At 44.7% G+C, this 13,471-nt stretch overlaps 1 protein-coding gene across 1 annotated transcript in view; it reads left to right on the forward strand.

Moving 5' to 3' along the window:
- The first annotated feature begins 2,421 nt into the window (after positions 1-2,421).
- Positions 2,422-13,471, forward strand: part of MOXD1 (monooxygenase DBH like 1) — a 40,693-nt gene continuing 29,643 nt past the window's right edge. The window contains exons 1-4 of the mRNA XM_079970670.1: positions 2,422-2,710; positions 11,006-11,152; positions 12,497-12,664; positions 12,798-12,881. Of these exons, the coding sequence (XP_079826796.1) occupies positions 2,456-2,710; positions 11,006-11,152; positions 12,497-12,664; positions 12,798-12,881 (654 nt within the window). The 5' untranslated portion in view covers positions 2,422-2,455. The remainder of the gene's footprint in view (positions 2,711-11,005; positions 11,153-12,496; positions 12,665-12,797; positions 12,882-13,471) is intronic.

Below are 13,471 nucleotides of genomic sequence, written 5' to 3' on the forward strand. Positions count from 1 at the left end.
GGATCAGCCAAAGTGTGAGCTTTTTGGAAAGTCTGGCATTCCTCTGCTTTCTCTAAATGATGTGTGGTTTGTTTTTGTTTATTGATATTTTTAAAAAGTGACCGTAATATATCAAACCTTTCAGAATGCTTTCCATTTACCATAAGTGGTCCTCTTTGCTGTGTGTGGAAACTTAGGTTCGTACAGACATCAGCTTCTTCCACAACTGAGTTTGCACTAAAATGCTGTTAACTGTACTGTATCTGGATGAATATTCCATCTGTTCACAGTTGTTAACAATTAGAATCCCAAATTAGTCCATAACCATGCACAGAAAAGGTGATTAAAAACCTACCCTTCCCCAACCTTACTCCAAATATGACAAGGTTGTTATATAGCAACAACAACAACTTACTTGTATCTCGCCCATCTGATGGGGTTGCCTCAGCCATTCTGGTTATTAATGGTTATTAAACAGCAGCTAAGCTGGTTATGTTTTTGATGTGTGTTCTTTCATTTAAAACTTTTGGAATGTAGTTTTCACTATGTGATTGTTGATAGGGTAAGACAATTAATGTCCCAATCCTACTGACTACATGATACACTAGGTCTTGTCCAGGCTGCAGCTTGGATTATTTTTCTCATAGCACTTTTCTTCCACCACAGAACCCAAGGCAACAAGCATATGGTTCCCAGGTCTGTTTCGCTTCAGTAAGGGTCTCATTTCCCTTCATTCCATACCTAATGTCTGGGTTCAATGCTGTGGTGCCAAGCTGCCTGAATGGCACTGGGGGGATGGGGCAACTGACTGAAAAAGATGTAAATCACTGTGGGGTTTTGTTTTAAAGACACTCTTTCAGACCACTAGTCACATGGCCTGCTAAGAAAGGATCAACTTGGATAGCTCAGTTGGTTAGAGCATAGTGCTGAAAATGCCAAGGTTGCAGGTTCAATCCCCGTATGGGACAGCTGCATAATCCTGCATTGCAGGGGGTTGGTCTAGATCAGGGTTTCCCAAACTTGGGTCCCCAGCTGTTTTTTGGACTATAATTTCCATTATCTCTGACTGCTGGTCCTGCTAGCTAGGGATGTTAGGAGTTGCAGTCCAAAAACAGCTGGAGACCCAAGTTTGGGAAACCCTGCTCTAGTCTTGATGATCCTCAGGGTCCCTTCCAGCTTTACAATTCTATGATTCAGTTCAAGGCAGCGGGGCCAAAGTGCAGTGCAGTCAAAGCAGCACATCTGTCACCTGAAAGGGGCCACCTATGGAAACCACTTAGAGGTCGAGCAGCAGCAGCACCTCTGGTGGAGCAAATGCACTGCAACACAACATGTTGACTCTGCCACCTGGACTAGAGGGGTGCAGAACCAGGCTGTGTTCTGGCACTGCCATGCTGAGGCTTACAGGTTCCTGCCATTGACAGGCTCCCACTGGTAGCATCTGTGACTTCAGAATAAGGAAGATGTCTCTGTTCATGTTCATAGTGGTACAAGCTCAGCGGCAAGCACAAGTCCCAGAAGTCAGGATTCCAAGGCGCATGAGCAAGGCAAGAGGTCCATAAGCAAATGGAAGCTACGAAGATCTCCCAACAAGTGACATTCCCCTCCTGCCAAGTTTTCAAAGATAAGGCAGGGCAAACTCTGCCATAAGACTGTCTTGTCCTGTGTGTCTGCTCTGTCTGATCTTATTGTGCCTGGTGGGGATGGAGAGAACTGGCAAATCTACTTCCTCCTCTCTGGCCACTAGAGCCAAAAGGGGAGGACCAAGAGGTTGACTCCATTACCTGTTGCAGAACCAGGCTGTGTCCTGGCACCGCCCTGCTAAGGCTTACAGTTGTTGGATGTGCTGCCTGTTATCTACCGCAGTGTTTCCCAACCTTGGGTCTCCAGCTGCTTTTGGACTACAACTCCCATCATCCCTAGCTAGCAGTACCAGTGGTCAGGGATGGTGAGAAATGTAGTCCGGAAACAGCTAGAGACCAAAGGTTGGGAAACACTGATCTACCTGGTACCTGAGAAACCCCTCGCCTGGCAGGGCGCGCCTCGCTCCCCTCCTTCCCTCCCGCCTCCACGAGGCACGTGCCACCTCTCTCCCGCGCTCCGCCTCTCAGCAGCCGGACTCTGAAGAGGAGCGCGTGTCAAAGGCTTCTCCTGTTGAACTTCTGCCTGTCTGACGAGGGAGGAGGGGGTTCCTCGTTGCCCAGCCGCGAGCTTCTGCCCCCTCGCTCTTCGCCGCCCTCCCGGCTCTCCTCAGCCAGGTCGCGCTCTCTTCCTCCTCCTTCTTCTCCCGCGCTTTCCTCAGCCCTCGAGGCCCGCTGACTCCGCGGGGGCGGGGTGACGCCGGGCGCCCGCCCCGTCCAATGAGCAGGCGCGGCGCCTGGCGGAGGCGCCAGGAGGCTGCCTCGGCCGGCTCAGTCCCCACAGCTTAGCGGTCGGCTGAGGTGCGCGCCTGGCGCGGGTTCAGCGGGCGACGAGGATGCGCCGCTGGCCGCTGCTGCTGCTGCTCTTGTGGGGGCTGCCCGCCGTGCCCGGGCGCCACTACCCGCACAGCGCCGTGCTGGACGGGGCGTCCCGCTACCGGCTCTCGTGGGCTGCGCAGGGCAGCTCCATCGCCTTCCGCCTGGAGGTGCGCGCGGCGGGCTACGTGGGCTTCGGCTTCTCGCCCACGGGAGGCATGGCTTCGGCGGACATCGTGCTGGGCGGCTTGGATGCGGGGAAGCCCTACCTGCAGGTGAGGCGGACGGGCGCCTTGGACAGCGGGTCTGGCTCACAAGTGCCTTGGGGGAGAGGGAAGGAGAAGAAGCCTTCCAGGATCCGCCTTCCCCCTTCCAGGATCAGGGATCCAAGCTCCTTAGGGGTCCAGGCTCCAGCTGCTCCGTGGAATGGGCAGCCGTGCACTCTGTGCATGCTCAGAGCATTATAAAGTGGCAACGGGACAGCCACCAAATCGCGACCGTTTGGGGCAAGGGGCAAAATGGGATCTCATGCTTGCTTCTCCTGAATAGTCATTACTGTCAGGCCATTATTACTATTATCATTTTCGATTTATATACCGTCCTTCATGAAAAGATCTTCGGGGCGGTTCCCCCCCCCCCAAAAAAAAAAAAAAAAACAAAACCCTGGTGCCAATGCTTCTTAAGGGATAGGTTTCGGAAGAATTAATATGAAAAGAATTAATATGAGGAAACATTCAAACATGTATTGGAGTTATTCTGGCATGTGCGGGGCGTGTGTTTTTATGGGGAGGGTGTGCCAGCAATCCTATGCGAGACAGAGAAGGCTTAAAAGCGTTTTTAAAAATTTGACCTGTTTTATGAATAGCCTTATCTCCCAGGTTAGAAGCCTGGTGCTGAAGTTGGTTCTGAATTCGGCAGGTTTGAGGGTTGATCCCTGGGCAAGACTTGGGTCCATCTAAGACCCTTCTAAGGTGAGCAGATGAGTGACCAGATGGGTAGCATGCTCACTGGAGGAAAAGGCAATAACATACAAGTGATTTTCTGCCTCTCATCTGTCTGTTTTTCATCTGGCATTGACAGAGCACTCCTAGTATGTAAATCTGTGTTCAGTTGAGTTTAAAGGTGAGCGTGCTTAGGATTGAAGCCCTAAGTTTTAGCATTGTTAATGACGACAAGCCCCAATGTTCACATGACTGTGTTCACACTTCATGTGCACAGATTCAGGAATTAATATTATTAGTAATAGAATGTTGAATATTTGTCCCCTTGTAGGGATGGGCGAATCTTGAGTTTTTTTGTTTCTCCTCAGTTTCTCATTTTTCCACTCTCTTCAGTTCATCAGATTTCTACATCAGTTTGCAGTTAAATAAAAGAACAAACCTTGACAAGCAGGACTTCTGCAAAGGGAGGTTTTGTGTCACACACCTTTTGGAATTCTTTTAGTGTCCACATGTATTCAGTTGAGGGAGATCTGGTTGACATTATATACTTAGACTTCCAAAATGCTTTTGATAAAGTTCCTCACAAAAGGCTCATGAGTAAACTTAGCAGCCAGCCACATCGTAGGAACACAGGAAACTGCTTTATATCATCTAGCACAGATTAGTGACAATATAAAGGTTCGATTACCACAAAGTAGGCATTTATCTTTTTCCTTTAGTATTTACTTATGTTTATATAAGTAAACATAAGTGAATTATGTTTGCACCATATTGGTGCACACAATATGGTGCTTTACATGGCTTCATTTATTATTTTTTTAAAAAAGTCCCTGCTCCCAAGAAACTTGCAATTCATATGCTCCATTAGATAAAACTGCTTTGCTTCCATCAAGGAAGATATAGATCAACATCTAGCTGATCAATCTGTGAAAGTTCATAGTGGAAGATCTGAACAGTGGAACTGAAGTGTTTTTACATAGTATTTATAAGAAAAACACACATATATACACAAACAAGCCAGAGCTTTCTTTTTTCATAGACTTTTAAAAATTTAAAATGCCCCACCAGGAATTGATTTCCCACATCCCCACCCAAAAAAGAAAACATATGCCAAGTACTAGAGATCAGGAAAACTTTTAAATAAAAAATATAAATAATTATCTCTCTGTGTGCCTCTTGATGTTACCTTGGGTTTTTGCTTCAGTATCTGGTATGATGAAACAGAACTTGAAAGATTCTTCTACTAACTCCTTGTAAATAGATCAATCAGGTTGAAGGGTGCAATTATGTTGTGGAGACAAAAAAGAACTTTACAAAGGGTCCACACATTCTTTCAAAAACTGTGGTTGAGTGGAGAGGGAGCCTGGAATGATGCATTAGTGGCCGAGCATTCCAGGAGCTCAGAGATTAGAGTGGGAACCCAGCTCTAACTATTTGGAAAGTGCAAGACTTGTGGTAAGAGTGGTCTCTCAAGCATGCTTAATAACTGTTCTATGAGGGGTGGGAAAAGAGTGAGAATTGAGCTAATGTGGGGGGGGGGGAGAGAGAGAGAGAAAGAGAAAGAGAGAGAGAGCACTCACTACAGACACACTTGTAGGCCAATGGTAGCAAAGTAGCTGCAGACGGGTGGAGCTATTATTATGAATACATTTAAGCATGGAAAAAGCACATGTACCTCAGTGCAGTGAAGCAAAGATACTTGATTGGTGCTGCCTCAGAGAAATTGCTCAGTCTGTCTGCTTGTAGTTATAGTGCCACTGCAATATTGCCAAAGTGAGTTTCTCGGCGGATTACTTGCCATGAGAGTGCTCAAGGCAGCTCTAATTTTTGCATCTAGCTTTTTGAAAGACCCTCTCTTTTTTGCTCATGAATTGACACAGCTTGCATTTTCTTGCCTCCTCCGTGGTCTCCGCCCCTATCTGGAATTGTGCGTCCCCACCCGCAGCCTGCAGTAGCTGTGAGATCCATTTTTGCAGAGGGTAATCCTTCTTTATGAATGCTTGTTTTGTGCAAGTTCTACAGAACGTTGCATTGCAAACCCTTCTGTTGAATTCTTGCACAAAAATAGCCCTTACTTGAGGCATAAATCCTTTTGTGAATAGCTCTTCATTAATACTTGATAGTGCTGTGTTCATTATAACCCTTGCTTGTTAGCTGACACCCATAACGAAGAATATTTGTTTTATCAAATACAATCAATTTTGAGATGTTACAGAGGAACAATCAGAATAGATTTTGAAAATCGAGAAAATGGTGAACGGAACCATATTTAAATGCACTCATGCCAACATAAACAAAGAAATGCTAAGAAAACAAATAGAAAAGCAGTAAGGGGAGATATGTCAGTGTGACACACACTTTATATGTCAGCTGGTGTTTGGCTGGAGGCATTTCAGTACGAAGCCTCCCTGTATTGACTTAACTATGGGCTGAGTTTGTAGGGTAAGAGCATTCACACTTGAGAAACCAGAACAAAACATAGCAGTTGGCATCTTGCTCCATATTTACTAGCCTTCCACACAGCAGACCTGCTTCTTTTCAACATGTGTTCAAATCTGCATTACGGTAATTCAACAACCATTTTGAAAAAGTGTTGAGCACAGATAGAAGTTTTCCACAAGGTTGAAACAAATTGTGAAGAAAAGACACAATTTCTGAAGTTTTATTGCGTGGACAGGCGGAGTCCCCAGATCCCGAGTGGTCCCCCCCGTCATGTGGAATAACGACTCTAGACAACGTGCTATGGGATTAAATTGGCCACAACTTTATTAAATTTCAAATGTGGGTAGACCTTGGCTCAGGCATTGGGCGTTCTCCCTCCCCAGTCCCCAGCTGGGGACCTAGGGAGCATCAGGGTTATCCAGTGTGTGTGGGGGGGATGGGCCGGCTCTGGAGAACATATGTTCAAGCAGAGATAGCCGCCCCCGTTACGCCGCCGCAGGGGAGAGCAATGACGACCTTTCGGCGTATGGCCAAAGCCTCCCTTCAAAAACCCCTTTAACGGGGAACCCTGGTATCGCCGCCGCAAAGAGGAAGATGGACTAAAGGATTCCGCCCAAGGCCTGATACCGCCAAAGTTGTGACGTTTTGCTACGGGAAAGGCGAAACCTGCCAATGCAGGGAAATTCCTTTCCGGCCCTTTAACAGCGACCTTATCGTAGCATACCTGTGGAGAGGTTAACCTGCAAAAGAAGACATTAACTGAGGGTGGGTAGGGTGGGAGAAGCTCTGGAGCCAAGTGAGGATTAACAAGTAAGATCCACCCTCTATTGTGTGGGCAGGTAATCCCTCCCCTTACCTGGCCTGGTTTCCCTGGCAACGCTTCCCCCAGGTGGGATTGGACAACTCACTGGGGTTAGGCGGGGACCTCCAGGTATCCCACCTGAGGGAAGGCAAAGCCTATGCTGATGGGGCCACTCCAGATCCAGGGCTGCACGCGTCCACGCAAAAGGCGCCCCCCGTTTTAAGTGGGGAGCGGTCATTCTTTTACCATGAGCTGTAGAAACAAGTGTTATTTTTAAGATATAATCCTTCACAGACCCCCCCCCCCCTCTTCTCAGGTTTTCCACAGATACACAAAATACCTATAGCCCTGGTTGGGACCCTCTGCTATAATTAATCAAGCCCTGCTGGGGAAACCCAACCAGAGGGGCAGGGTGTGGTCTCTGTTGTGTTAGGTTGTAAACCTGCATAATTCCCCAAAGCCAGGTTAAATGATAATAAAGGACTTGTCAGCCTGCCAATTCTAAATGGTTCCCCACCTAAAAATGCCTGAAGCAATTCTTTTTTTGGTTCTTTATTACATTTGAATCCTCCCAGTGAATCTCAGACTGACATTTTACCCTCACAATATAACCATGTAAGTTAAGCTGAGAGCTTAAGGTACCCCTGCCCGTACGGGCCAGTCGTGTCCGACTCTAGGGTTTTGCGCCCATCTCACTTAAGAGGCCAGGGGCCAGCACTGTCTGGAGACACTTCTGGGTCATGTGGCCAGTGTGACGAAGCTGCTCTGGCGAGCCAGCACCAGCGCAGCACACGGAAACGCCGTTTACCTTCCCGCTACAAAGCAGTACCTATTTATCTACTTGCACTTAAGGGTGCTTTCGAACTGCTAGGTGGGCAGGAGCTGGGACCGAAAGACGGGAGCTCACCCCGCCACGGGGATTCGAACCGCCGACCATGCGATCGGCAAGCCCTAGGCACTGAGGTTTTACCCACAGCGCCACCCGCGTCCCTCACAGCGCCACCCGCGTCCCTTAACTTGTGGCAAATGTGAATGTGGACCTTGCACACTAGTCACTGTACTAGTCTGACTTGGGTGGTACAGAATGAACACTCATCCATAATTTGCATTCACGTGGAACAAAATTTACATCTCACAAGCATAATGGCCCATATGCCCGGTAAATTGCATAATCAGGCTATCAAATAATCTTGTGACCCTTTGTGTTGGAGTGCCCCAGTGTAGTTGAACATATTATTCTCACTTCCTTTACAAATGGAAGGAGGCAACATATATTGCAGGTTGTCAAGTAGTTGGAGGGTATCTTCTCCATAAAAACACCTGTTCAAGGATAGAATGACAGCTGTGATTCCTCCCCCCCCCCCAAGGTTCCTTGTGCAGCTCTGCTTACATTCTTCAAGGATAAAACAGGGCTTATTTACATATTTTTACTACATCCATAAGAAAGTACTCTCCTTGCCATTTTGTATAGCACTAATCAGAAACCATATCAACTGCAAATCTCTTTTGAGAGAGTGAGAGCAGGGTCAACAGCATGTGAGGAGCAATTCATCATCAATGCCTTCATCTGTAGGAAATTATATACCTCATCTTTTATGATCCGTAAAATCAACTTACCATGTGTTGCTTCAATTTCTAAATTACTTCCAGTGCATGAAAGACATCTAATTGTTTGACTACACCCACAAGCCAATAATTGCTTACGGTAGTTTTCTTTTTAAAAAAGTGCTGATTTTCGGCAGTATCTTTACTTCAAAACATGCTAAACTTTCTCATTATATTGTCTACATCCAGGATGAACAGCACATCACATGTGGTCAGCCGTGATCTCAAGCTCTCTTTGCACAATATTTTGAGCTGACATGGTTCTTGCCATTGACAGGCTCCCACTGGTAGCATCTGTGACTTCAGAATAAGGAAGATGTCTCTGTTCATGTTCATAGTGGTACAAGCTCAGCGGCAAGCACAAGTCCCAGAAGTCAGGATTCCAAGGTTCATGAGCAAGGCAAGAGGTCCATAAGCAAATGGAAGCTATGAAGATGTCCCAACAAGTGACATTCCCCTCCTGCCAAGTTTTCAAAGATAAGGCAGGGCAAACTCTGCCATAAGACTGTCTTGTCCTGTGTGTCTGCCACAGGTACACATGTCTGCTCTGTCTGGGGGGTGCATGTGATCTTACCTACAAAGGTGGTGCCTGGTCCACAGTTGGGGGAATGGAGAGAACTAGCAAATCTACTTTCACCTCTCTGGCCTCTAGAGCCAAAAGGGGAGGACCTCCTTCCTCCATCTCTGGGTGCCAACCTTCCAGCTCCCACCCCCACCCATCTTCCTATCCTTCCTGGGGTTGCCAAGCCACATCCTGATGGAGTTAAGGAGTCATTATCATAGTTCTTCACATATGTCTTTGCCAATGAGGTTAGGGCAGACTACAGTTATATACAGTGCTGGGGGTTGCCACTGTGATGCAGAGCCACACAGTGCCACATCATAGGTAGAGAATAACTCCTCACACAAAGCTGCTCTGATGATCATGATAATAGAGTAATTCAAGGTAACATGTAAACTCAGAATATTTTGCCTCATAGCAGGTACTGGAGGCAGGTGAGTGAACTGACTGAATGTCAATATCTTTGTTGATCTGTCACATTAGTTATCTTTTGCGGACTGGAAATGTTTGTCCACTAATATATACTGGTTTTCTTGGAGATGCATACCTTGGGTTATCTACCCAAATTGTTTGAGTTTAGTTTCTGTTTATTTATTTGGTCTGTTGTCTGCCCCACCCCCACCCCTGTTCTTTTACATGTATCTCTAATAAAATTCTTTTTAAGAAAGAAAGAAAGAAAGAAAGAAAGAAAGAAAGAACTGCTGGAAAAATGTGTAAGAAAGCATAGTAGCTACAGCTAACTCAACACCTCATTTTGGAGTGTGGACCTGGCAAACTCACTCTGAGCAAAATAGGAAACAAATGCACAAATGCCCCCACAAGCTAAGAAAAGAAAATTAGATGACATTGTTAGGATATTTCCGTTCCACCTTAAAAGGGAGCAGGCTTTGTGAGTCACAGAGTCTGTGTATTTCCTGTTCACAGGTCTATGTTGTGTCTATGCTTTCGTTTCTCTCTCTGTGCCTGAACACGCAAGCAGGCAGTCATGTTTTTTCTTTGTTCTGACCAACGCTGAATAAACTTCTAAATAATGCTCTCCTGCGTGCATCTTTCGCTGTGCGAATTCTGCTGATAGAGCATGCATCAGCTCTGGAATGTGGCAAGCTATTTTCTGGAGCTCATGTCGCTAATTTGCTGATACTGTATCTACGGGAGATCGATGGATCGTCCGGTGGCGACGTGGGGGCCATGATGGGCTTTATCTCCCTGGCAGTATCCCAACAGACATTGCTGTCCTGGTCTCTAAGTCTATGGAACGTTTTTGTGAATTAGCATCAGAGAGTTTTAAGTCAGTCACAGGACTTATGGTGACCTAGAGAGGAGTCAGAATGCCAGCTGCACATTATGACAAAGAATTCAGAGGTGAAGAGGTTAATGACACTATAATGCAGCTTATGCATTATATCATATGTCTGCTAACATTGAGAACTAGGATAATCTTTCCTCAGAAAAACATTAAAATATTCCTGTGGGTTGGCACATACAAAGTGTACAACAATATTATATTCCTATTTAATATTTCTCTGTCTGTCTGTCTGTCTGTCTGTCTGTCTGTCTGTCTCTCTCTCTCTCTCTCTCACACACACACACACACACTAACTTGGTTATGAATAACTTCCTTCCATATCTAGACTAGGAAGTAGGTTCCAAGGAACTAGAAAGAACTAAGAACATAGGTTTAGGATTGGGGTATTAGATTGTTCATTAATGCAGACATGTTATTCCTAGATTTTAAAACATGAAACAGAAGTGGGCTTTGAAATAGATACACTTTAACAACAGACTTTTAAAAGTTAGTTTATACATTCTACGAATGTAAAGCAAAACCATAATGGATACACTTTTAACCTACAAGTACAATGCAAAGAAGTATCATCTGTACAAAATGTTTCACATGGATCTTTTAATGTAACTATTTTGATTACAATATATTTCATGTTTTCATGGTGACAATGTTGGGAAATTTGCTTTGTTTTCTTTTTCTGCTCTTTCCTTCCCTCTTTTGTAAGGTGCACAGATGAAAATATATGCATACAGTTATAAAATAAATTCTGGTGGCTAAATTCTGATGTTTTCCTGTTTGCTAATATAAAATACTTTCTTAGAAAATTACAACTTATCCTTTTACACTTCTTTCCCAGAAAACTCAAAAGGTTGTTGAGTTCAAATTATTTAAAGCAAAACAAAAAAAGTAACAGCAGGTTTGTTTCTTCAACAGGATTATTTTACAAATGCAGACAGAACATTGAAAAAGGACTCACAGCAGGACTACCATCTGGAGTATGCCATGGAAAATAGTACCCATACGATACTAGCTTTCAGCCGGCAACTTCACACGTGTGACCCCAATGACAAGAGTATAACAGTAAGTAGTTGACGATCAATCTGACTCAGAGAGAGGGGAGTAAGACTTAAATCATGAATGAAGAGATAAAACAGTCTGCCCCCCCCCCCAAAAAAATATCAAGCCGTTTGTGAGCTTCACATTCTTGGATCAATTAACCATTATACTATGCTAGGGTTGCCATATTTCAAAACGTGAAAATCCGGACAGAAAAGTTGTTGAGCTTTTTCTCTCTCACTGAAAAGCTCTATGCCTAATAGAAGTTTGTTTAATTACAGATTCTGGTGGTACCAGAATACAGTGGTACCTCGGGTTACAAACACCTCAGGTTACAAACACTTTGAGTTACAGATTCCGCTAACCCAGAAGTAGTACCTCGGGTAAAGAACTTTACCTCAGGATGAGAACAGAAATTGTGCACTGGCGGCGCAGACGCAGGGGAAGGCCCCATTAGCTAAAGTTGTACCTCAGGTTAAGAACGGTTTCAGCTTAAGAATGGACCTTCGGAACAGTTTAAGTACGTAACCAGAGGTACCACTGTATCTCAATTCCACAAGGAGGCATTGCCTGAAGTACAGAACACTTTAGGATAGGTGAAACGAATGTTCTTGGATTTTAAAAATTTAAAATATTTATAGACTGCTTTTTTGATCATATTTAGGCTGTATAAAAAGCAGACAAAACTATTTTAAACAGCAAATTTAAACAAAACAAAATGAAGTGCAGAGTGATAGAACTACAAAAAGATAAAATACAGCTATCCCTTACTAAAGAATCCCTTACTAAATCCCTTACTAAAGAATCTTTCTGGACTATCTCTCACCAACCCTAGCCAGGTGGTGGGACTGATGAGAGTTGTAGTCTAAAATATAAGAAGGGTATCATTAGGAAAGGGACGCGGGTGGCGCTGTGGGTAAAACCTCAGCACCTAGGACTTGCCGATCGCATGGTTGGCAGTTCGAATCCCCGTGGCGGGGTGCGCTCCTGCCGTTCGGTCCCAGCGCCTGCCAACCTAGCAGTTCGAAAGCACCTCCGGGTGTAAGTAGATAAATAGGGACCACTTACCAGCGGGAAGGTAAACGGCGTTCCATGTGCTGCGCTGGCTCGCCAGATGCAGCTTGTCACGCTGGCCACGTGACCCGGAAGTGTCTGCGGACAGCGCTGGCTCCCAGCCTATAGATTGAGATGAGCGCACAACCCTAGAGTCTGGCAAGACTGGCCCGAATGGGCAGGGGTACCTTTACCTTTACCTATCATTAGGAAAGGCTGTTATATATGGGCAGATTCATCTGGTAAGCTGCCATGATTGACTGTGACATCTTCTTGCATACTTAATCAGTAAAGTTTTTCCTTTTTCCTTTCTAGGAAAGCACAGTGAGGGTGATATGGGCATACCATGACAAAGACTTTAGAGAAGGAGTTCAAAATTACCATGGTTCAAATCGAGGGACAAAGAGTCTTCGTTTATTGAACCCAGAGAAGACTGCTATTATCGCTCCCTCATTGCCGTATTTTGACTTGACAAACCAAGGCGTAAGATTCTTTGGGTTTTGCTTTGATTAAGTATCAGGGTAAGATGGGTGGAACTGTTAGCTACCTGTACAGAGAGCAGAAATCAGATACTTTTATATTATATTTGCCTTTCCTTTTCCTTTTATTAAGACAGGTGCCTATACCAGACAAAGATACAACATATTGGTGCCAAATGTTTAAGATACCTACACTACATGAAAAGCATCATGTGATACAGGTATGCCATCAAGATACATATATGTATGTATTTATAAGATAGCACTTTTTGCTAAGGCTTTCTTTTTTGTACACACATTTTAAAAACAGTGAAGATCCTTGAAATATAGGATCATATTTTCAGCATCTAAAAATCCGAACTGCTGCATTAACTTTAGTTCTGTTTTATGTCCTGCCTTGATTATGTTGATTTACTGTAGAGAAGTTTAAGAAAAAGAGGGCTTTGGTTGGTCATCCATGCATGTTTGTGTGTGGGGAGAGAATTACTATCAACCCGTAAATGGTTTTCCCTAATTTGGATAGAAACATGATTATTTGAAAGTTCCCTTGAAATGGGATTTGATTAGGAGTACTGAAATGTATTTTTAATGTATTTTAAATCTTTGTTGGAAGCTACCCGGAGTGGCTGGGAAAACCCAGCCAGATGGGCGGGGTATAAATAATAAATGATGATGATGATGATGATGATGAAACAGCTCCCCCTTCCACCCCCCAAATAAAAGCCATTTTGGTTAAGTTTAAGAAATACTGTTTTTGAACATCAGCTGTTTTATACTGCTGGATATACTTGTGCTTCTTCAGTTGATACGA

This window comes from Podarcis cretensis (genome assembly GCF_951804945.1).
Source record: "Podarcis cretensis genome assembly, chromosome: 3".
In the NCBI taxonomy this organism is placed as follows: domain Eukaryota; kingdom Metazoa; phylum Chordata; class Lepidosauria; order Squamata; family Lacertidae; genus Podarcis; species Podarcis cretensis.